This window comes from Phyllopteryx taeniolatus, chromosome 3, assembly GCF_024500385.1.
Source record: "Phyllopteryx taeniolatus isolate TA_2022b chromosome 3, UOR_Ptae_1.2, whole genome shotgun sequence".
Lineage (NCBI taxonomy): Eukaryota > Metazoa > Chordata > Actinopteri > Syngnathiformes > Syngnathidae > Phyllopteryx > Phyllopteryx taeniolatus.
Genome location: NC_084504.1, coordinates 1639831 through 1664972, shown reverse-complemented (window position 1 = coordinate 1664972; position 25142 = coordinate 1639831). Strand labels below are relative to the sequence as shown.

General features: G+C 41.9%; 1 protein-coding gene across 2 annotated transcripts; it reads left to right on the top strand.

The window, feature by feature from the left end:
* The first annotated feature begins 19998 nt into the window (after nt 1-19998).
* Nucleotides 19999-24530, top strand: ccn1l2 (cellular communication network factor 1, like 2). Of its 2 annotated transcripts, none has more exons than XM_061766365.1 (5): nt 19999-20277; nt 20391-20604; nt 21560-21922; nt 23232-23434; nt 23559-24530. In XM_061766365.1, exons 1-5 carry the CDS (start codon nt 20206-20208, stop codon nt 23856-23858), a joined length of 1152 nt encoding a protein of 383 aa, XP_061622349.1. In that variant the 5' UTR covers nt 19999-20205; the 3' UTR covers nt 23859-24530. The 2 variants fall into 2 exon arrangements, with proteins under 2 accessions (XP_061622349.1, XP_061622350.1); XM_061766366.1 differs by having other exon boundaries at nt 20366-20604.
* The last annotated feature ends 612 nt before the right edge of the window (nt 24531-25142 follow it).

Sequence of the window (25142 nt, the reverse complement as noted above, 5' to 3'; positions counted from 1 at the left end):
CAGATAACACTTTTGAGACATAAAGACATTGACAAAAAACAGTCACTGAGCAATAAAGGGTTGCTCGTTATCTGGTGATGCCGGTACATTTTTATTTATTTATTTATTTATTTATTTTTTGACATTTGTGCAAAAAGATGCAGAGTCCTCTAGCACTTAGAGCAGTTCGAATGACTAATATTGCAATAGTCCGGTGCAATACCCATATTGCAAGGGGCGCCGAGACTTCAAGCGAGTAGTTCGATAATCTGGGACAATGTTGATTGTGCAAATGTTGCAGATACTCCTCACTCAGTGTGCAAATGGAGCAGATGCTACTCTGGCATGAGTGGCCAGTATTGGTCAACAACAGAAATGCAAATAGTGCAGCATGGCGAGACTACTATAGTGAGTGCACGAGTAATGTATAAATGGCCCCACAGAAATGTGACAACAAACTCAAGACAGAAAAAATGCCAGCTTGTTGCAATGGAATTGTAGGTTAGGTGTTTAAGACGTTGTTGGAATGTCTGCTAGTTCTAGTTTGCATTGATCGGTAGCGCCTAGCTGATGGAAGGAGCCGGAAGAGCTGGTGACCGGGATGCGTAGGGTAAGAGAGGATTTTGCACGCTCTTGTCTTAGTTCCGGCTGCGTGCAAGTCCTCAAGGGTGGATAGAGGGGTACCGACAATCCTTTCAGCAGTTTTGATTGTCCGTTGCAGATGGAGTTTGTCCTTTTTTGTAGCAGCACCAAACCAGACTGTGATGGAAGAACACAGGACTGATTCGATGACCGCTGTGTAGAACTCTCTCAGCAGCTCCTGTGGCAGGCCGTGCTTTCTCAGAAGCCGCAGGAAGTACATCCTCTGCTGGGCCTTTTTGAGGACGCAGTTTATGTTGATTGCCCACTTCAGGTCCTGAGAGACTGTAATTTCCAGGAACTTGAAGGTCTCGACAGTTGACACAAGGCAGCTGGACAGCGTGAGGGGCAGATGTGGCGAAGGGTGCCTCCTGAAGTCCACGATCATCTCTACAGTCTTGAGCGTGTTCAGCTTCAGGTTGTGTCGGCCGCACCACAGCTCCAGCCGCTCCACTTCCTGTCGATATGCAAACTTGTCACCGTCCTTGATGAGGCCGATGACAGTGGTGTCATCTACAAACTTCAGGAGTTTGACCGCCTGGTGCGTTGAGGTGCAGTCGTTCGTGTAGAGAGAGAAGAGCAGCGGAGAGAGGACACACCCTTGGGGCGCCCCAGTGCTGCTGCTGCATGTGGATGAGGTGGTCTTCCCCAGCCTCACCTGCTGTGTCCTGCCTGTCAGAAAGCTGTAAATCCACTGGCACGTGGCAGGTGAGACGCTGAGCTGGAGCAGCTTGGAGCAAAGGAGTTCAGAGATGATGGTGTTGAATGCTGAGCTGAAGTCCACGAACAGGATCCTCGCGTAGGTCTCTGCACTGTCGAGGTGTTCTAGGATGAAGTGCAGTCTCATGTTGACTGCATCATCCACAGACTTGTTCGCTCGGTAGGCAAACTGCAGGGGGTCTAGCAGGGGACCTGTGATGCTCTTGAGGTGGTCCAGCACAAAACGGTCAAAGGACTTCATGACCACAGATGTCAAGGCGACAGGCCTGTAGTCATTTAGACCCGAGATTGCAGGTTTCTTGGGGACTGGAATGATGGTGCACTGTTTGAAACAGGATGGTACTTCGCACAGTTCCAGAGATCTGTTGAAGATCTGTGTGAAGACTGGAGCGAGCTGGTCCACGCAGACTTTGAGGCAGGATGGGGACACATGGTCCAGGCCTGCCGCTTTGTTAATCTTCTGATGTTTGAAGATGCGTCTCACATCCTGTTCATGGATGGTTAACGCAGAAGTCAGAGGTGTGATTGTGGTCGCGGGTGCGGCCGGGTGGGTGTGTGGTGTGAAACTGTCCTTTTCAAATCTGCAGTAGAAGGTATTCAAGTCGTTGGCTAGTGTGCTATTGTTCTCAGCTTGGGGGGATCGTCGCTTGTAATTAGTCAGCGATTGGAATGCATGCCAGACTGATTTAGAGTCGTTTGCGCTAAACTGTATTTCCAACTTTGCTGCATAGTTCCTCTTTGCAATGTTAATTTCTTTAGTCAGCTGGTTTCTAGCTCGATTATACAGGGCCCTGTCCCCGCTCTGATAGGCGTCCTCCTTAGCTTGGCGAAGCTGCTTAAGTTTAGCAGTGAACCACGGCTTGTTGTTGTTGAATGTGCGAAATGATTTTGTTGGTACACAAACCTCTTCACAGAAACTGATATAGGATGTGACAGTGTCATAATAATTTTCACATATAATTTTCAAAGACACTCCAGTCTGTGCAGTCTAAACAGCTTTGAAGTTCATTGGTCCACTTTTTGACTGTTTTCACTGTAGGCTTCGCACATTTAAGTTCTTGCCTGTACGTCGGTATTAAGTGAATTAAGCAGTGATCAGACGAGCCCAGGGCTGCACGAGGTATAGCACGGTATGCGCTTTTTACCGTAGTGTAGCAATGGTCTAAAGTATTATTTTCCCTGGTAGGACAGTCGATGTGCTGCTTGTATTTAGGGAGTTCGTGGTTGAGTTTAGTTTTGTTAAAGTCCCCGAGAATAATGAGGGGTGAGTCCGGGTGTTTTTTTTCAATTTCGTTGACTTGTTCGGCGAGCGTTAGCAATGCGGCGTTCTTGTTAGCTTGAGGCGGTATGTAGACTCCAGCCAGTATGAATAATGCGAACTCACGTGGCGAGTAGAATGGTTTACAGTTTAAAAATAGTGACTCCAAATGCGGGCTGCAGTGTGTGCTGAGCACCGTGACGTACGTACACCATTTTCCGTTTATATAGAGGCATATCCCGCCGCCCTTTGTTTTCCCCGATGATTCCATATCGCGGTCCACTCGATGAGTGTGGAAGCATGACGGCGCCATTGGGTACAGCGTCGCAAAGCCAGGTCTCCGTGAAGCACATGGCCGCGGAACGTCCGAAGTCTTTACTGGTCTTTAACAGAAGATGAAGCTCGTCCATTTTGTTGGGTAGGGAGCGTACATTCGCGAGGTGGATCGACGGGAACGCCAATCTGTGTCCTCTCATGCGGAGTTTCACCTGAATGCCGGCCCGTTTCCCTCTGTGGCGCCGCTTCCGTCTCCATGCGCCGAAAACCGCGGACGCCGCTCCGGTGAGTAACTCGGGGAAAAAACTGAGCGGATATTTGAAAGTTGGTGACAGAAAGTCCGGAGTAGCCTCCTTGATGGTTAGCAGGTCTCCCCTTGTGTAAGTGAGTCGTGTAAGGTCTCCAAAGACGGACAAAAAACACAAAAACAAAGACAATACTTGAGAGCGCGTTACCGAGGTGACCGCACTGGTAGGCGCCATCTTGGCAGTTTTGGTTGATTGATTGATTTGGTTGATTAACTAGTGTAACACTGTGATATTGTAGAGCATGAGTTTTGTTTTGTTTTTATGAAGTAGTGAGAATGAGTCCCAGAGACCTGAAAAGGAGTAGCCTCCTGATAACAAGATACATTCCATTGGGGAAAAAGAGGCTGCTCAAAATCTTAGAATAGTCCAACTCAACGTTAAAACTTTTCGTTTATCTGTCTATCTGTCAACTAATTGGGTACGTTTTTTGTTTAACTCTGTCAAAGAACACAGTTTTTTTCACTTAGAGCCAATTCAACAGGCTGCAAACACGGCACCAATATTGGCAATATCATAGTTATACATATAATGATTGTTCGACAAACATTTAATGTCTCTAATCTTTAACTCTTTATGGAACATTCACTTATTTGGGTTGATATACTAAATTGTGCACATTTGTCATTAGGTCAAACTGGTATGATGTGGTGGTTTCCAACATGCTGTATATACTCTACAGTATATTACAAATTAGACAAAGTACAAGGCAAAAGAATGTTTATGGTTGAAAAAGGCACACAGGGCCCGATACTGGGATACAGTCAGCAGAAATACATTTTAACTGCGGTCTGAAAAATTCTATTTCAAACCCCAAAACTTCAGACGAAAAACCTAATAATGGTACAGATGTTACGTTTGGGCATGACAAATTATTGCAGATCCTGGATCAGTAATTATGCGTAACTGACCGTGTCATTGGCATTCCTTGGAGGAAAATGCTGAGGCAGGTTTTATCCTTCAATTGCCAGACTACTCAAAGCCCTACACTCGTTATTTACATGACCTCGTGTTGACACAGACACAGGTTTTTGGGGTAATGAAAAGTACCTACCTGGAGCTTTTATTCCACCCAAATTTTCGGAATTTGTCTCGAGCATTTTTGATGTATTTACATTTAGTAATGTTTTGATTATTAGTCTCAAATATAATGATAATATACAAATGTTATATTGGTATAATGCGGATAATCGATAATGGTTTTGACCATATTGACGCTATACTGATAATGTATGTAATGAAATAACGATCAATGCACTTACAAAATACTGTCTAGATATGGTAGACATGTTAAAGTAAGATTTGAAATAAGTGGTGGTCGCTCAATTGACGGAAATTATTTTCAGAATTTTATTACAATTCTTGGAACGCTTTTCTCTGACAACAGCTTTCTGACAGATTACAATTTGACCTCAGAACACATGGTAGCTACCACCCGCAAATAAATACTGAATTAGGTCAAGTATATATGAGGATGCGTGTGCGCCCTATCCCTTTTTGTGATTGTCTTTGCAGGCACTCAATTGGACCGGATCCATTCGGGTCTACCAAAGCCTGATCTGCCGATGGACACACAAATCGTTCAAGTAATGCACATTATCGACTAATCAATAGGAAACAAGTCCAATCAGCACTCCCAAGGGCGGCCGAGGGATCCCTGCGTGTCATCAAACCTAGCGACCTCATGCTGATGCAGAACTTCCAGCAGAAAATGTGGAGACATCAGCGCTGACTGGGGCCTTTCCATGTCCTCCCTGTGACCCACACTGCAATGGAAGTTGCTGAAAGAGCTTTGTGGGTTCACACGTCACACTGCAAGACGGTCCCAGCGCCTCCTATGGTCCCAACTCCTCATCTTCCTTCACCTTCTACATCGGATGGCCGTAATGTTCAGCCTGATAAGGCTAAATAATCATGTCTAAGAAAGCGGATTCACTGTTAGCCTACACTTTTAGCAGTGCTGGTAACTGATTGTATGTCATAGAGGAGCAGAGGATGGGTCATAAAAGCCGAGCAATGACGAATCATCTGTTATTTGAACTGACGCGTGCACACTACACAGACACACACACGCGCACTTGCATAACTCTGCAGAAGAATAGAAGAAAGAAAATGACTAAAACCCTCCCCCGGCGGTTCAGCGTCAACTCATAATTATTGTGATTAAAATGTGTATTGATGCGCCCACTTTGACAGTTGACACAATTTTAATCTCACAAATCGCGACGCTTGGGGAAAAGAAAAAAATATATATCTTTTTTGTTTTTTTGTCTCAAAATATGTATCACAGCCGCCGATGTGCGACACCTGCGGCCAATATTTATGAACTATATTAAAAACAAACCTCACATACCCTCACTGATGACAGCTTACAATTGTGTGCGAAGATGGTGACGTCTTACTGCCCTGATGTGCCGACAATGTGCGCTGAGTTTCAGGAGCAAAAATCACATTAACCAGGTAAAATATATACTTTAATTGGCTATTATTTTAAAAATATATATTTTACATTGTTGAGTGAAAAAGCAATTTTTTTATTCACTCCACACATGATAAAATGACGATGAAACAAAAGCAGACAGGATTTTTGGGACGCTGCAGGTGGAAAATTTAAGCTTGGCTTTAATTTCATTAATACATGGCGAACTCAAAAAGATTTTATTTTATTTGACAGCTTCAACCAAGCGTCTTTTTTAAGACTTAAACAGGTTTTTGTTTCATGAAGAAATAAAATGTGTTTCTCTGTAGCAGCTCATTGATTTCTTAAAAGCAACACGATAGTTTCTTATACATACAAAAAAAAAAAAAGACTATATCGGAATTTGCAGCGTTATCCCCACTTTAAGTGTCAAACATGTTTTGTGGCTCTCGTTACGTTTTTTTTTTTTTTTTTTTTCTGTGAGAGACCGGTCAAATAGCTGTTTCAGTATTTACGGTTGCAAAACCCTGCTCTGTATCATGGTAGGTACCATTCAGTGACGGTATCACAAAACCTTAAACACAAAAAAAGCTCTTGTGATTCTTAAGGTGCTCAGTGAGCTGAAGTCTCACAGATAAAGGGCAGCACAGTGCCCTCGTTACTAGGAAGGTTACCTCAGAAAAAGAAGGTTCCGTGATTCATTCTGTGTGGGCTCTGACGTTTTCTGTATTGAATATGTATACTCTCCCTGTGTTTTTGTGGGTGTTGTAGTGCATAAGCTTGTCCCACGCCCTTCCTGTACGCAAAAAGATCTGTAAGGGCTGAGACACGTGGCTGAGCACAACTGTTTCACTATGGCTAGATAAAGCATTCCAGTGCTTGTGTGTTAATTTTTGCGAGACACTATGACAAAACTGAAATACCAAGTAAGTAATTAATTCAGGACTACAACACAATTGAATGATCATGATAACAAAGACATTCCCAGTTTACCAGTAAACTGATTCTATGTGTGTATGTGATGTCTTCATTCCTTACTTATTCTGTCAGAAAAAGATTTGCCAAAACATTTGGTGTCAGAAATGGGATTCGAGCCAGTACCATCATTTTTTTTATTTTTTTATTTTTTTTAACCTGTCCTGTTCAGCTGCATGGCCTTAGAGAATGGTGGATTTGTATGTGCTGGAACAGTTTTGTTGTGCAACAGGGGAGTTAAAAATACTCTGTCTGCTTATTTTTAAAATGTTTTATTATTCTGATGTTTATTGAAAATGCAGCCGAACAGAAAAGGGTCTTATGGGAAAGAGTGGACAAGGGGAATAGGGGTGCGAACTCGAGCAGAACAATCGTTAGACAGTTTAGATATGTTTGCGCACAAGTAACATTACAACAGTCACCCCCGGAGTGGGGCCAGCGGGCACCTCCCCCGGCACCCAGGGACGGAGAGCGGCTCCGGTTCCGGCACCCCCCAGGAGGGCAACACGGACACAACCAGACCAAAGAGGAGGAGGCCGACTTCGCAGATCCAGAAGGATAGGGGTTCAAGTACATGCAAGTGACCCTATGGCGTACACAGGGGTCTAAAATGAGAAGATATCATTTGTTCATATTACATTACATTTCTGTACGACATTCTTTCCCAAGCAAACAAGAACCAAGGATCACTATTTTAAAGAAAGGTGAACAGTTTTTCTTAAAGTTATGCATTTGGTGATTATGTTTAGCAGATATTTTCAAATTTAATATACTCATTGACAAGATTTGCCATTGGATAATGTTGATCGCTTGTTTTTCTTTCCGGTTTAACAAAATTGTTTTTTTAAGCGATTGCAAGAATTACAGGTTATTGGTTGAGCATGTTTATTTAGAAGTGCTATACTTTTTAAATCACGCAACAAAGATTAGGAGAAATTGGAATCCAACAGTTAAAAACTGAGGAGAGTTTCTGTGTAACTAGTGACCAGAAGCGCTGTTCAAGTGTACAATGCCTATTTTGCGATTGGTAAGAGTTTTAAAGTAGTACTTGAGATTAATTTGTATACTTTTGAAAGGAGTTTTTTGTTTTGTGGGAGTAGTTCTATTATTTTCTGAACAAAAACGGATAGTTCTCGAGTGTTCACGCGCGTTGAGAATCTTTTTAGGATTCTTGTTCTTACTTCATAGCATTGAAAGAAGTTACCACCTCTAATTTGAAATTCTTGGAATAAGCTTTCACATGACTTGACAGCATTATTTTTGAATCAGTCATGTAGGCGGTCAATTCCACTTGGTTCCCATGTGCCGCAGTAAAGGGGTATTTTGTTAATCTCAAAATCGTGATTGTGCCAGATTGGGGAGGAATGATATAGTCCTGACTGAGATTGTGTGGTTTCTAGACTTTTCCACCAATGATCAAGTAGCTGCAATAATGGATTCTTAAAACAATTGTGGCGTTTGAGATTTGTGCTGATAAATGGGAGTTCTGAAAATGTGGTGCTTATTGCAGTTTTACTGTTCTAGTTCCAGCCAAGATTGTTCTTCAACATTTGGATCTAAGCATTTAATAAGGTATTGCATTTGGCTAGCTAAGTAATAGTGTTTGAAGTTGGCTACATCAAGTCACCCTTCTGTTTTACCTTTCTGAAGGCTAACTAGGCTAATTCTATTTTTCTTATTTTTAGAGTAAAAATTTAAAATGTCAGAGTCTAGCATTTGGAACCATATTAATGTGGGTTTGAATGGGATGATTAAAAATAAATAGTTAATTTGTGGTAATGTTTTCATTTTTACTGTAGCTATACGCCCTAAAAGTGAGATAGGTAGGCTGTTCCAACGTTTTAAATCATCACAATTTTTTTTTTCCAGTAGAGGTATACGATTTAAAATATTTAACTCTGTAAGTATTGCTGAAATATTAATGTCAAGATATTTGATATTCCCTGTCGGAATAGGAAAGTTTGGATTTTGGTCCGCAGGATTCCATGAATGAGTCATTATAGGGAGTACTATTGATTTTGACCAATTGATAGCATATTCTGATAACTGCGACAATGTCTTAATGAGGTTAAAAACCATTATGCCTTGGGCTCTTGTAAATAAGGAAGGATATCATCTACGTAAAGATTGATTTTGTGTTCTGTCACAGGAGTAGAGATACCTTTAATATTAGTGTTATGCTGTTTTGCTATTGTCAGTGGTTCGAAAAACTGTGCGAATAGCAGGGGTGAGAGAAGACATCCTTGTCTACTTCCTCTTTGAAAACTGAAACTTTGTGATCTGACCCCATTTGTGGTGACAGTTGCTTTGGGTGAGTTGTATTACGTTGCAATCCAGTCACCGAAGCCAAATTTGTGAAGAACAGCAAAAAAGAAAAAAAAAAACAGTTAACTTTGTCAAATGCTTTTTCGGCATCGAATGATAAGACAATTGTTTTTAGTTTATTACTGTAGCGTATATTGGTCAAGTAAAAATGTTATTAATTTAGGAGAAAAGAATAAGCCGCAAGCGACGCTTGCGTTACATCCGGTTTATCGTAATTTTAAATTCAATTGTAAAAATCCAACTAATGTCTCAAAAAGGGCACCTTGTCACTTTTTATAAGTATATACTTTAGGAGAAATTATGAAAAACCTTTTTTTATCAGTCTCGTAATCTGAGGGTTGTTACACTTTACGACATTTTGAGTTCTAGATTACAGATGTTTACTTTAACACACAGAACACACACAAAACACAACCGAGAGGGGAATTTTATGGTAAATTTAAAAATATCTATCCTCTGTTGCTCAAAATTAGTGCATCTTAGCCGTTGTAGTAGGAACTCTGTTCTTTTTGATAATATGCAATCAAGTTGTTTAGCATTATAAAGTTGTAAATAGGTCTGTCGGATTCATTGTTGTTGTTTGAGTTTCATCTCCAATTCGCCTTCCAAGTTTCGTTCTTGTTTTTTTCTTGTAGGTAGAGTATGAAATGATTTTGCCTCTAATTACAGCTTCTCTGTCTCCCAAAGTAAGGAAGGGGATATATTTGTGGAATCATTCATATCTATCTACAAAATCTTTCCATTCCTTCCTTACAAACACACCATAACTATTAACACTTACAATAATAACTGAGATGTTATACAATGTTGAACTATCCTGTTTAGAATTAACTAGACCTCTCGAAGAACTGATTAGCCTGATTTACATTCAGCAGCACGGTGTGAAAGTGGTTAGCATGTCTGTCTCGCAGTTGAGAGGTCCTGGGATCAAATCTCAGCTAAGGCCCTCTTGTGTGGAGTTGGCATGCAAGTTTTCCCCTCGCTTGCAACAGTTTTCTCCAGGCGCTCTGGTTTCCTCCCACGTTCCGAAAAACATTTGTGTTAGGTACATGAAGACTATAAATTGTTCATAGTTGTGAGTATTAATGGATATTTTTCTATACGTGCTCTGCAATTGACAGGCAACCAGTCCCAAAGTCGGCTGGGATAGCACCGGCCAGCTCATTTGCGGGCTGCGGCCCCACCGAGGACAAACAGTATATGTACAACATCTAGTGCAGTAACCTCATTTGTCCAGAAGAGAGAGACAGTAGACTTTTTGGGTGCAAGAGTACTATACACAAGTTCATTTAGCCAAGGCACATATAGTGTCTTTACATTAGAAGAATCTCACCACACACCACCAAACTAAAGTGTCAACAAAGTGGATACACAGGTTAATTACTGTATATACCTTCTGCCATTAATTAGAAGAGCATTTAATTGTTCTGCCTGTCACTATGTGTTGCTAGCATGCGAGGTAGAGTGGTCCCAACAGCTTGAGGGCCTGCGTTCTAGCCATGGTCCAGGAGGGACACCTGGGTGTTGTGAGGGTGAAACAATACTCCATACTGTCTGGTGGCCAGGTATCAGTAGAGATGTGGAAACCATCGTGAAAGACTGCACAAGACCGGAAACCACCTCCTCCTCCTCGACACCCCCTAATGTGGCCAATCACCCCATGGACCAACATCCAGGTGAACATCTCCGAAGAGCTTTGATGTGTGGCCCGCCGGATCTGTCATAATCAAGGTTGCCACTGACTTCTTCCTTTCATCCCCGTTTGCTCGCTGGGGTGTGCCTGACGTTATGCATTATCACAATTGATAACAGGCCTCAATTCATCTCAGTCAACTTGAAATATTGTGCGGCGGTATCAGTCCCAACAAAACCGCGCGATACAGTACCAATGGACTGCCATTTGTAAAGTGTCTCATGATGAAACTATCAGCAACTTTTTGACACATTTAGCTTCAAACTATTTTTACAAAACTGCTGTGAATTTTTGAGTCACTATTTTTGCACATATACAGCAACATTTGTTAAATTAAATCGTTCAATCCAAATATTAAATGTGACACCCATGTTAAATCTAAATGTTAAATATATATCTTAAATGTGAATGTAAATATAAATCTAAATATTAAATATACATCTAAATCTTGAATATATATATATATAGATATATGTCCATCCATTTTCTGTACAGCTTTATCCTCACAAGGGTCGCGGGCGTGCTGGAGCCCATCCCAGCTATCTTCGGGCGAGAGGCGGGGTACACCCTGAACTGGTCAAATCCTTTGTATTTCCTCACCATACACGGAGCACCATCAGTACACACTGAAATTTCCTTAGTGAACTCAATGAAAGACTTGAAAAAATTCACCCCTTCTTGACCTCACAACAACCCGGGTAGGCTAGCACATTATCCAATAGAAAAAGAGTCTGACCTGACTACACCCGTAAAGGCAGCTGGCATTGGCGCCAACTATCCGCTTTGCGATAGAAAATTGATGGATGGATTAAAACACATGAGAATGTTTTATATTTTGACCATTATTCTTTAACAGTAATTTCTGTAATGTTTTACTTTAAAATGTCAGTGGAATTATTTGTTCTTTATTGTGTTAAGAATAGTCAGCTAAGATTTATCTGTGAGCCAGATGCATTCCTCAAAAGAGCCACATGTGGCTCGTGAGCCATAGGTTCCCAATCCCTGCATTACAGTATATCTAGCTTTATTACAATTATCCATCTGTTCCAGTTCAAATACAATATGCAAGAGTTTCATTTTTTGTATTTTATTTATTGCACAGCTTCATTCTCTTTATTTTTTGACTGATCATTAAACTAAGTAGTTTTTAATTTGTTTGCTCTTAATCATGGCCTTGTTTAATGAGTAGGGAGACATAGCAGAAGAGCATTCCGTACCGTTTATCCTCACTGGGGTTGCAGGTGTGCTGGCGCCTATCTCAGCTGACTTTCGGCAAGAGGTGGGGTACACCCTGAACTGGTCGCGAGCCAATTGCAGGGCGCAAATAGACAAACAACCATTCGTATTCACATTCACACCTACGGGAAATTTAGAGTCTTCGATTAACCTCTCAGGCATGTTTTTGGGATGTGAGAGGAAACTGGAGTACCACCCAGAGAAAGGCCACGCAGGCACGGGGGAGAACATACATGTAAATGTGTAAAGTCATTGAGTCTGGCCTTAGAGGCAGCTCTCTGTGGTGACATGCGAGCTGACATTTTGACATGTTTTTCAGGTGTTCTGACCAACTATCCATCCATTCTCAACACCGCTTATCCTGGTTTGGGTTGCGGGGCGCTGCAGCCTATCCCAGCTGACTTGGGGCGAAAGGCGGACTACACCCTGAACTGGTCGCCAGTCAGTTGCAGAGCACATATAGACACAGACAACCATTCGCACTCACATTCACACTGTCACTGAGCGGGAACTGAACCCACGCTGCCTGCACCAAAGTCAGGCGAGTGTACCACTACACCATCAGTGACTCGTGTTCTGACCAAACCTTTATTTTGATTCACCACACCACTATTAAAAATCCAAAAGCAACTCCTCTCATAGGGCAGTACATTTGACAACTGGTCAGCACATCTGCCTCACAGTTCTGAGGACCGGGTTCAAATCCAGCCTTGCCTGTGTGGATTTTCCATGTTATCCCTGTGCCTGTGTGGGTTTTCTCCACGTACTCGGGTTTCCTCCCACATCCCCAAAACATTCACGGTAGGTTAATTGAAGACTCTAAATTGCCCGTAGGTGTGAATGTGAACGCGAATGGTTGTTTGTTGAAATGTGCCCTGCAATTGGCTGGCGACCAGTTCAGGGTGTACCCCGCGTCTCAACCGAAGATAGCTGGGATAGGCTACAGCACGCCTGCGACCCTAGTGAGGATAAGCGGTACGGAAACTGAATGAATGAATGAAAATGGTGTCAGAGAGGGATGATTTTTCAAAAGATAATTTTAATAATATTCTACTGTCAGGTCATACAGACCGTTTTAACATATATGACGAAAAGTGCCAACTCTACCTTACCTTTAATATGTCAAAGTTAACAAATATTTTTGAAAATGTGTAAAAAGTAAGTCCAAAATTGACACCATTTTTTTAAAACATCGTTTTAAAGCTAAATCTGACAAATGCTGCTGTTATTTCCAGCATAAATGCTTTGCAAACACTACTCCATAGTGCTGAGCGTGCAGATGGATGAAGAAATGGAAGCTTCTTTACACACACACACACAGCTCACTGCTGCACTTCATGGTGTACATACATGCGAAAGGAAAAAGCAAAACATGTCCTAATCCTTTGATGCTGTCTGAAAATAAGTCTTGCGAGGTACACTGACATGATATGAAATCTTTAATGCCATGACAGCTCAGTGATTTGTGCAGCATTAAAGGCTTTTGGCTGAAAATTTTAGTCTCATTCCAAATTTTAGAAACGAGAATGTCCAAAAGGGGAGGTTTTCACTGACATATATGACCATTATAAATATTTAACTGGACTCACAGTACCAATAATATGAATGTGGTATACATATTGTATTGCAAACACCTAAATATCAACATTGTTCAGATATTTTTTTTTCTTTTTCTTTTTACTATAGACTCTGAAGTCTTGCTCAAACAAATGATCACACTTCTTTGCTAAGAGAGACAAATTGCAATGAGTGTATCCGTGACCCTTCATGACACTTTCAACGCCCGTGCTGTCATTTCTCGATCAAATGTGACTTCATTTTTTATACGCTATAAAGCACTTTCCAGTCACCTCAAGCACAGTGGGCTTTTATGTGTTTGTGTCCTACTTCCCGAAGGGGAGCCCTGGAACATTTTCTGTTTACGCATTTACTGTGATAACATTTTCCGCGCTGAATCACAGGCAATGCTGTGTAGTGGTGCCACCTTTCCTCCGCCGCAAACAGGGCACTCTCTGTGTCAGGCGGCCATACCGCCAGCTCCCACACTAAAGTCCCTTTGAAATGCCAGTTTGTTTATTCTACATTACTAAATATGCAGGATACAGTTTAGGAAACCTCAGATTCACTGGAGGGAAAGGCTGCATCAGTGTTGATGGCTCTACCCACTCCCTTTGTGTGTGTGTGTGTGTGTGTGTCTGTGTGTGTTTACCTCAAATCCACTTCTCAGATTGTGATCAATCAGAATAACTTTGTTTGTGCAACATCTTGCAACAGTTTGCAGTTTGTTGAGCTCTCTTTTGAACTCTATTTTCATTCTTGCTTTAAAAAAAATAAATAAATAAATACTCCACCGAGACTCAATCACATGCAGAGTCAGACAGTTACGAGTATTTATTTTAGGCCAAATGGATCCAATATAGAACTCCAATCTCATTTAAACTGTCAAAATGAGCAATCTCCACTCCTGAGTCCCATGGGCATTTGTATTGCAGTTTGATGTAAGCGTTTTCTTATTCGCACAAACATATTTTTGATTGCTTCCATCTTACCATTTTCTATATCACTTGTACTGTTCAGGGTCACAACTGGAGCATATCCCAGATGATTTAGGGTGAAAGGTGACTGTCCCTGCCTGTTCCGATCACCTGGGAATCATAGGGCTGACACGGACAGGAGTGCAAAGTCACATTCACGCTGATCGGCAATTTAGAGCAGGAACGTCCAAACTTTTTCTTCAAAGGGCTGCATACAGAAAAATCGAAGGTTGCAAGTCCCATTAACACATTCACTGCCATTGACGGCTTTAGAAGTCAAATATCCATGTTAACTGGGAAGGCTGGCAGTGAATTAGTTAATTAAGGATGTTTCCTCACAATGGAAATGATCAGAATATATTCAGGATGTAGGGCAGAGAAAATATGATTGTTTTAAAAAAAGTGATCTTGTGTCTCACTTTACCCCTGGTTTGGGGTAAATTGAGACAGACCAGGGAAATCAAGCGGGTAAAGTAAACCAGACTGGGGTAAACTGACCCACTTACTTTTTTAGTTTACTTTTTCTACCAGAATTAATTAGCTTTGATACAACAGTTAACTTGAAAGCAAGAAAACTTACTTCCATCCATTTTCAACACCGCTTATCCTGGTTAGGGTCGCGGGCGCTGGAGCCTATCCCAAATGACTACGGAGGAAAGGCGGACTACACCCTGTACTGGTCGGCAGTCAGTCGCAGGGCACATATAGACACGGAGAACAATTCGTACCCACATTCACGCTGTCACTGAGTGGGAACTGAAGCCACGCTGCCTGCACCAAAGTCAGGCGAGTGTACCACTACACCATCAGTGACACAGAAAACTTACTTTTACATAGAAAAAGCATATTTTTGAGGAGAAAACGCTTGGGAACAGTAAACAGACGCGACAGGATATCCGTTTGTAAAGGCTTTTGTTATTTATTGTTTGCCGTGCCATTAAGCAACATTGCTCAGGGATAAGTGTTTTTTTATTTTATTTTTTTTACATGTTTTAAAATAGTGTTAAACAAATGTAATTTTATCAAATTTTTCTCTGGGCACTCCGGTTTCCTCCCACATCTCAAAAACATGTATGGTCAGTTAAGTGACAACTCTAAATTGCCCGTAGGTGTGAATGTGAGTGCGAATGGTTGTTTGTTTGTATGTGCCCTGCGATTGGCTGGCAACCAGTTCAGGGTGTACCCCGCCTCCTGCCCGATGACAGCTGGGATAGGCTCCAGCGCACCCGCGACCCTAGTGAGGAGAAGCGGCTCAGAAAATGGATGGATGGATGGATGGATAAAGGTTCTTTATGAATAACGTCTACATCATCCATCCATCCATATTATTATTAGTGTTATACATTTTTCCAGATTATTAACAATAACGTTGTAACAGACAGAAAGGACAAAATTAATTGCACAAATACCGCATGCCGAGCAGTTATTGCCACGGAGTGCCACAGTATATGCTGTGGCCCGTTTTAGCGAATGATGTGTGAGTGGTGGAAAACAAGTGAGAGACGAGAACATTGCAACCCAGCGTAGAAAGTAAGCAGTACAACGCAGGCGAATGACACGGGCCATGTCAAATATTATCTTTTGCATATGCACAGGCTGCAAAAAAACTAAATGTGGGATGTAAATGGGCCCAAGGCTGAGGTTTGGACTAGTATTCATAGCCCACCTGCCCATGTCTGACTTACAAAGGCCATTCATTATAGCCATTGTGGTCACTTACTGGTGCTCTATTCTCTCTGCTGTCATCGCTCCTATTAGATGCAGTGGAGGAATGTGCAGGCCACGACTTCCCTCTGCTTGGACAGAAACCAACTGCCGCACCTGCTTCTACCCCAACCAGTACACCTACTAGTCTGCCTTTTCTTACTTTTGATTTATTCCAAAATCTCATGCTCCACATCTCATGACGTAATATGCTCACACCCATCTATGAAAGCTAATACTCTGCTGGTAATTGACTCAGACTGCTGTGGCTGACTCTGTACAGTATGAATTGTATGTGCATGCAGGGAAAATGGAGCCAATTCACATTAAGATTGGGATGAGTGATAAATAGAGTTTACCAGAGCTTTGTAAGGACACTAGCATGAGGAATTTGTCTGAGACATAAATTGTGACGTTCAAGTTCTGACACTGGACTCACAAACGGATCACACTGCATTAGCCATTAGCAAAGAGTGCAATTGTTGCAGACATAAAATATGGGTTTTGTGTGTTAGACCAAATATGCAGTTATATGCTACACTTCCTCTTTTACTTTTAGGTCAATATGAAAGCAAGACTCTGACTTGCTTGCCTAGTATAGCCTACAGTATTGTACAAAAGCGACCAAGAGCTTTGTTGTTTGAGTAATGCTATTTGGTCCATATTAACTTGAAATCCAACCAGTACAATGGAGACTGTTATAAAAGAGTTTTTTTCTTTTGTTTTCATTGCTACTTCCTGATTTGCAGAGGATGATGAACCGACTGGCTAAAATGTTTCCGAGGTAGATTTATTTTATGAATTCTTACCAGTCTTCTTCAGCGCCTGCCTCAACCCCCTGCAAAATTCAGTCTTATGAATAGCAGACGACCTCTGACCTCCATATGTATTGGAAATGGTTGATAGCTGACAAACAATGGTCGGCGCATGGCCAGGCTAGAGGCTGGCAAACTGGCACCCCCGCCACCCCCCACCTCTTTAGGACTCCCCCCTCTGCTCCAACATGACGCAGCGTGGCCAGCATACACATCCGGCCTTTGTGGGCCAGGAATTTGAAGAATGTAGACTGCTGCCCTTCTCCCTGCTGTTGCCCATCAAGGTGCTGGCCACCATCCCCTCACCTCCTTCACCACCATCTAAATACTGCCTAGCATCCCAGTGGACTTTCAACACAGCTGGGCGTTTGTTTATGTATAGTGCCGTGAAAAGTATTTGCCCACTTCTCGAATCTTTCTTTTTTGCATTAGTTTCAACATTTGAATGTTTAAGATCATCAAGTAAACATACAATGCTTTCTATAAATGGTGATTTTACTTATTAAGGAAAACAAAACTATTCAAAGCTACCTGGGTCTGTGTAAAAAAAGTAATTGCCCCCTAACCCTAATAACTGGTTGGGCCACGCTCAGTAGCAACTGAAATCAAGCATTTTCGATAACTGGTCATGAGTCTTTCACATCTCTGTGGAGATATTTTGACCCACTCTTCCTTGCAGAATTGTTTTAATTCAGCAACAATGGAGGGTTTTCAAGCACAAACTACCCTTTTAAGGCGTCCAGACTTTAAGTAGGCCACTCCAAAACCTTCCTTTTTTTCCCCAATGACATTCAGTGTTTTGGATTGTTTTCATGCTGCAGAACCCAAGTGCGCTTCAGCTTGAGGTCACGAACTGAGGGCTGAACATTCTCCTTTAGGATTTTCTGGTCAAGAGCTGAATTGATGGTTCCATCAACCACAGCAAGAAGTCCAGGTCCTGAAATACCAAAGCAGCCCCAGCCCATCACAGTTCCATCACCATGTTTGACTGTTGGTATGATGTTCTTTTTATAAAATGCTGTTACATTTACTCCTGATGTAACGACCTTCCAAAAAGTACAACTTTCGTCCCATCCGTCCTTTGAATATTCTCCCAAATTCTTGGGAATCACTCAGTTTTTTTTTTTTTTTTGCAAAAGTAAGACAAGCCTTTATGTTCTTTTTGGTCAGCGGTGGTTTTTGCCTTGGAACTCTGCCATAGATGCCATTTTTGCCCAGTCTCTTCCTTTAAAGTGGCCTTGAAAATGAATTTTTAATAATGTCCAAAATCCTCCTCTTCAGTAAATTAGTTCTCATACACATAGTCAGTTCAACCAATCAGAGGACTATTTAACTGAAGGATGGGGAAAATACCCCCATGACTCAGCCTGCGTGAAGGCGCAGTGGTGAATCTTAAATCTGATTGGTTAGACCATTTCAACCGTGTGTTTGACATGGCTGACGCCAGCACTTGGGATTCTGAAGGCCTTGAGGCAGATTACATTTACATGGCAACACATAGAAGCTGAAATCGGATTGGACAAAAAAATAAATCTACATATACAGCACTGTACATGACTGGAAGGGGAGTCATGCTAAGAAATGAAGACAATAATTAATAACTTTGATTCCTGAATTCCTTTAGATCGTGACATTTTGTTTCAGTAGTCAGTATATTCAGGTTTTCGGAATTTGTATTATATACTATATAAATGCATATGTTTTATTATATTATTTATTATAATAAATATTATAAATAATTAATAATTTAATTAAGTTGTAACTGTAGGTCAGTGCTTTTGATGGTATTTAGGCCATCTGAGACAGCTCGGAAGGCCGCCACGGCACACCACTGTCATTTTGTCAGACAGGTTCTATTTCAGTGATTTCTTGATTGAACAGGTCTCGAGGTAATCAGGGTTGGGTGTGGTCAGTGAAAATGAACTCAGCTGATTAGCCACAGTGAATCGGTTAATTCATGATTTAACGGGGGGCCGGTTACAGTACTTTTCACACAGGGCCTTTTTATTTCTTTGTCTCTTCTTAAATCGTCTTAATCTTAAACATTATGGGGGGAACTATGCAAAAAAATTACAATTTGAGAAGGGGGCAATTACTTTTTCATGGCACTGTAAATTTGTGCACTGTGGTATGTGTCCTCCCACATGCACACAAAACTACACGGGAGCCTCAGACTTGAATGACAGCACCTGCTCTTGGAAGGCGAGTAGTGTGCTGTGGCTCTAATTTAGAAACCACACGTTTGAATACATCAGTACCCTCATAGTTTTACTAGTTTGGCTTCTTTTCATGTGCAAATGTACAGTTGGTGTTTTGTCCTTGATGGCTAAAAACTCTGACCTTGTGGTGAGATGATTTTGGTGCTTCCAGTTCAATAGCAAAGAGTTCAAGTCAACAGGATTCAAAAGGACACACTAAACCAATGTAAAAAAAAAAAAAATGGTGACAGTAAAGACAGACTGTAAAGTGATCTCATGTCACCTGTGTCTGGACCACAGACACTCAGAAGGAGCATAGATAGATCTTTCACTTGAGGTGATGAATTACCTGCCCTCCAACAAAAGTGCCTGATGGCTGACAAAGGGAATGCTGACTTTTTCCTGCCACTCATGAGAACCCGAGATTAGGCCTGTATTTCCTGGAACGTGGCCCATTCGGAAAGAGGATGGGTGAACACAGGATGTCCTGAGCTACAGTGTCCGCACAGCACAGTGTAGTGTTGTTCACAGGGACTTTCTCCATTTCAACATATCCCCTGTTCAAAGCCGCCACCATGATGGAGTATGTTTTTCTTTTTTGTGTTTCCATTACACCTGTTGTTTTTCCTACCTTCATGACTTCAGTCAACTCTGACTAGACCCGTCCACCTCTAAGTTGGTGTGTGGCGATGAGGGTTACCTAAATGAACGGACACATTTGACAGGATGTGGTTAAATTGTTACATCAGTACAAACAAGTGCAAACAACTTATTTTGCAGCTCAAGGTGTTCAGTCGTTCGAACAAATTTTTGTCAGTCCCACCTTCTGCCTCTGTTGTACTGATGATATCACAGAGGGGGTGGGTCCATGTGTGTCTATAAGTACAGGCCCTATTGGGGGAAACCTCTTCATGAAGTAGAGCTGAGCTGAGCTGACAGTGGAGACACATAACAGAGCTGACTGGTGTACTAATTTGCAAGGATCCTGTGGACGGCTCATTCTGGAACTGACTAACAAGACAACACTCCACTTTGAACATAGCTTTCTTCCAAATAGCTTTTTAAAAATTATTATTATTATTATTATTGTTGTTGTTATTTTTAACTTTGAACAAACTCTGCAACAAGGATGCTTCACCTTACTGTTAGTTTGCACCAGATCTTTTCCACCTTGTTTGTGGTCTGCAGTACTGTGGTGATGGTGAGTTGTTGTGCTTCTGCACTCTCATCAGGCTGTCAAACAAGTATTCCACATCCATTAATGTTTCTTTAACTACTATAAATTGTAGGTTAACCTCTGACCCTGCTCCTTAGGCAGATGATGAATGCTCACCTGTTTGCGCCTGTGATGCCTCATCCCCAATGTGTCCAGCTGGTGTCAGCTGGGTGACTGACCACTGTGGCTGCTGTAAAATATGTGCAAGGCAGTTCAATGAAGACTGCAGTGTTACTCAGCCCTGCGATCACATCAAGGGGCTACGCTGCCAATTCGGAGCTGGAGGAGACCCAGAGAGAGGACTGTGCCGAGGTGACGATCAGATAATGTGATGTTAGTGATCAGGATTAACACTTCAAGTCCCATTTGTATGTCATCTCATGCTGAAAACAAAACTTTGATTTCACTCATCTCAGAAGATGCATACGCTAAATATTTAATTTATGTATTATTCCCTGAATTAGGAAACAGTTAAATAGAGAAATTTCACCATTGAAATGGTCTGGCAACACCACTGTCTGGATCCAAAAGGGAATCAAAACATAAATACAGTGAAACCTCGGTTTACGAACAACCTGGTTTAAAGAACAATTCAGTGTATGAACAATTTTTGAAAAGAAAAATTACCTCAGGTTATATACTATTTTCAGTTTACGAACAGTCATGGCATGCTGAAGGCGGAGAACTTTGTGCTTTTTCTCACACTGCATGAACATAATTGGTTTTGTGTCAGAAATCTTTGTTTTTCGCTTCAAATGGCAGCCACATCCCACAATGCAACGCAAAAGCTGCGCTGCATTCTAGGAGGTGGTGGCCATTTAGGCCTAGCAGTGACCACAGTGAGCAAAACATTACTGTACCTGAAAAGGATAAGACACTGCACAATGATTTGCTAGTGAACCCACTGTTACTTCATCATCAGAAACAATGTTTTCACCAATTTCTATTTTGCACAGTATTTGATTTTAACCACACAACAATCAAAATAAAGAAAATATAAAGTTGTTCTGCGGCTGAAACAGATTAATTGCATTTCCATTCATTTCAATGGGAAACATTAAGTCGGTTTGCGAGCATTTCGGTTTGAGAACAGGATCATGGAACTAATTAAATTCGTAACCTGAGGTTCCACTGTAGATCAAATCTTTGACAACTTTTGAAGTCAACACCACAATAAATATAAATACTGGAGAGTGTTTTCCCTCTACTCTGACCCTGAATAACAATCAAAGGTTTCTCATAGTTTTGTGTTTCTTGTGTGCCCTAGCTGAGGCTCATGGTCAACCCTGCGAGTTCAACGACGAGTGGTACCAGCACAGTGAAAACTTCCAGCCCAGCTGCCAGCACCAGTGCACCTGTATCGATGGAGTGGTGGGTTGCATGCCCCTCTGTCCTCACCAAGTTCCCCTTCCCAACTCGCACTGCTTACGGCCCCGGTTGGCACGGCCAGAAGGCAGCTGCTGCGAGGAGTGGTTTTGTGATGACGACAACCACATCAGCGTAGAGACAGGAGAACAGACACACACCCCGCTGTCAGACATTCAGCCTCTGCCAAACCACATCAGTGCTTTGCTGCCACCCTATCCACAGCCTCGCCAGCCAGCTGCCACTGGTGGGACCATGTTTAGAGGTAATGTTTAAAGTCTTCTTTTTTTATGTCTTTCTTGGTCATAAACATGAGCCACAGAGTGCATTTCGGTTTAGTTGAATGAAATAGCAATAAATTCAGCATCACAACAGTTTCACAAAACTGGACCTTTTCTGTTCCAAATGTTCAAAGCAAGATCATAAAGGTGCCCTTGGATTAGTTTGGTGTGGATGAACTTGAATCCCCTGACCTCAACACCATCAAACATCTTTGGGATGAACTAAAACAGAGATTACGAGCCACGCATCACAAATGTAGATGCACTCCAACATCTTGTAGAGAGTCTTCCCCGAATAGATTTTTAGCTGCAAAGTAATGATGGAAACTTTACTTCTTTTGACTGTACTCAATCATAGAATCAGTTCATTAAAATGATTCCTTCAAAAGATTAATTTACTGGCTCATTTAATGCTACAGTACATCCATTAGTTCATGATTCTGCCCCGAGGTTCACATTCACTCTGTAACATGTTCACTTACTGAGGGATGGTTTACTTTGAGTGGGATACATCCGCTAAGGACTGCACCCTATACAAGTCCTCTATGTTACGGAGTTTGCCAAATAACTAGTTAACTAGGAAAGGTGGGGAGAGTTTAAATAAAACAAACAAACAAACAAAAACATTGCAGCTGTAATGCATATAGGCACAGAGGAGAGAATAATAAAGCCTTTACATTTGTTATTGTTATTTTACATTTATTTTAAATCTCCAAACAGCCTAACGGACTTGTAGCCTGACCTACACACTCCACTTTAAAGTTTATGTGTTGTCTGTTAAGATAATAAGGACATCTATGTGTGTTTGTTTCAATGTGGCTTGAGTCAAAATTAGCCTTTAGTTTGGAGAAATGCACGCCAATGAAAGCATTTTCCCACGAGGAGGAATCAGAATCACTCAGGGCAGAATCAATCACTGAGCGATTCGTTAACTGTGAATGAACGACATCTCCCTGCCCCACCCGCTCGCTGGCTGCGTCATTAGTCGAAGTCTCACAACTTTGCCGGCACGCTCGCGGCTGAGCTCAACTGAACTGAGAAAGGAACGAATCAGTTCATTAAATGATTCCATTCAGTGTGTTGAGGCAAAAGATTTGTTTGCTTGAACAAATCCTTCATGACTGACACAGCATAATTGCAACGGGGAGACCCATTCCATATCTGTCTTCTATTTTTTTTTTCTCCCTGTAGGATTAATAACCACCTGACCGGCTGTTGCCCATATAATGTATGCACAGGTATAGTTATGAAGACCATCTAGAACTGTTGGTTCTCGTCCTTTCTCTCTGACAGAGATAATAGCATTCCCGAAGTCTGATTTGTTACTGGAGTCCAGCTGTTTTTCACAAACCACTGACTGGACAGAATGCTCCACTTCATGTGGGATGGGAGTATCAAGTCGTGTCACCAACAACAACCCAGACTGTCAGCTGATCAGAGAAACCAGGCTTTGTCAGATCCGACATTGTGACTGGGAGCTTCCTATGGCTATTAAGGTAGGCAGAGAAACACTGAAATGAGGAATGTGAAAGCTCTCGGAGTAATGGCAGAGATCATTGTTTACATTTAAAAGGACTTCTTGATGTGATTTTAAAATCATCTGTTGTATGTTGTGCATAGGGGAAGAAGTGCCAGAGAACTGTTCGCCCGGAGGAGCCAGTTCAAATCCCTTTTGCCGGATGCTCCACAGTACAGCGCTACCGCCCTCGCACCTGCGGATCTTGTCTCGACGGCCGCTGCTGCAAGCCCTCCGTCACCCGCACTATGCGGCTCCGCTTCCGTTGCCTGGACGGCGAGAGCTTCTTCAGAAACATCATGTGGATCCAACGCTGCAGCTGCAGTAGAAGCTGTCGCACACACAGCAGGCCCTCAAGCCCTTCGCTCAGCCTCCACAATGACATTCACACCTTCAGGCGCTGAAGCTGAGTCATCAGCTCTGGCCCATAAGACCTTGCAACGATCCCTTTTACCCCTTTAACCCTACTATCCCCACCCTTGGCAATTTACCCGCTTGCACTTTAAGCTCTCTGCCAGAATGACATCAGTTTGTTCACATTACAGTAGAGGTGTGTAACCTCTCCACCACCAGAGGAGCTCAGAGGAGAACACACAGTGCAGCTCCCTTAGACTGTTGGCAAAAAGCTTGTACTGAAACGTTTTTTTTTTTTTGAGCATTTTTGTTCACTTCCTCTATTTCCACAGAGGGTAATATGATGTAGTCTCACAGAGATGTTAAGACCAGTAACAGAATGTTTCAAGGGAGGATGATTTTGTCATGCAATTTCAGTTAATGAAAACTATGACATTTGTTTTCCATTATAGACTGTAAGGTCTGTCTGTGTACTGTATCATGATCCATCCACTCTAATTTTTTTTTTCTTCCTGACATATGACTGTATCTAGACTTCATTCATACTGTATTTGTGGAGTGATATTTTCGGGGATCACCTCATTTTTCGGGGTGTGATATTTTGTGTCATTGTGTTGAAATTGACCATAGCGTGCTTTATTTTTGAAGAATGTTGCATATTTAAGACACGCTTTTTTTGTTTTTGTCTGTCCACGCCTGTATATCAAATAAAAAAGTCATGCATAAAAGGTCATGGGTAATTTGTGAGCCATGTCCAAACTGGTTGTCCACTTTCTGAAAAATGATGTCTGCAAAAAAGGCTGAACGATATCGTTAAACTGAGGATTTCGTCTGTCATACAGGGAAACGTTCCTAAAATGATGTTGGGAAGACACTGATGCACAAATCAAAGACCTGAACTGAAGACTTCTCTTAGTGGAGCTTATAAACAGGAAAAAAATACATCTAAAACAACTAAGTACATTTTCAGTGGGTAACAATTAAAGAGTGTCAATAACAAGTTGATGATGATTCCTTGAAACAAGATGTATGCTGAATCTGTCTTGCTGAAAGGAAAACTCTTAATCAGGGCTCAGTGTGCTCGCCACTGCTACGTGGAGTCGTAAGGCGTGCCGGCCGATTCTGAAGCTTAAACATAACGTTGGACCATGAAATTCCTCACCCTCACCTCCTCCCTTCTCCTGTGACGATGGAGGAACTCTCTGACCTGGTTACTCTACCAATCAAACCACTGGTGAGACTTCACCTCCACCAAGCGCTCCAATCTTCATTCCCAAAATGTTGACATGTGGCCACAGTTAATCGAAATTAACAACTAACCCTAACCCTGGATG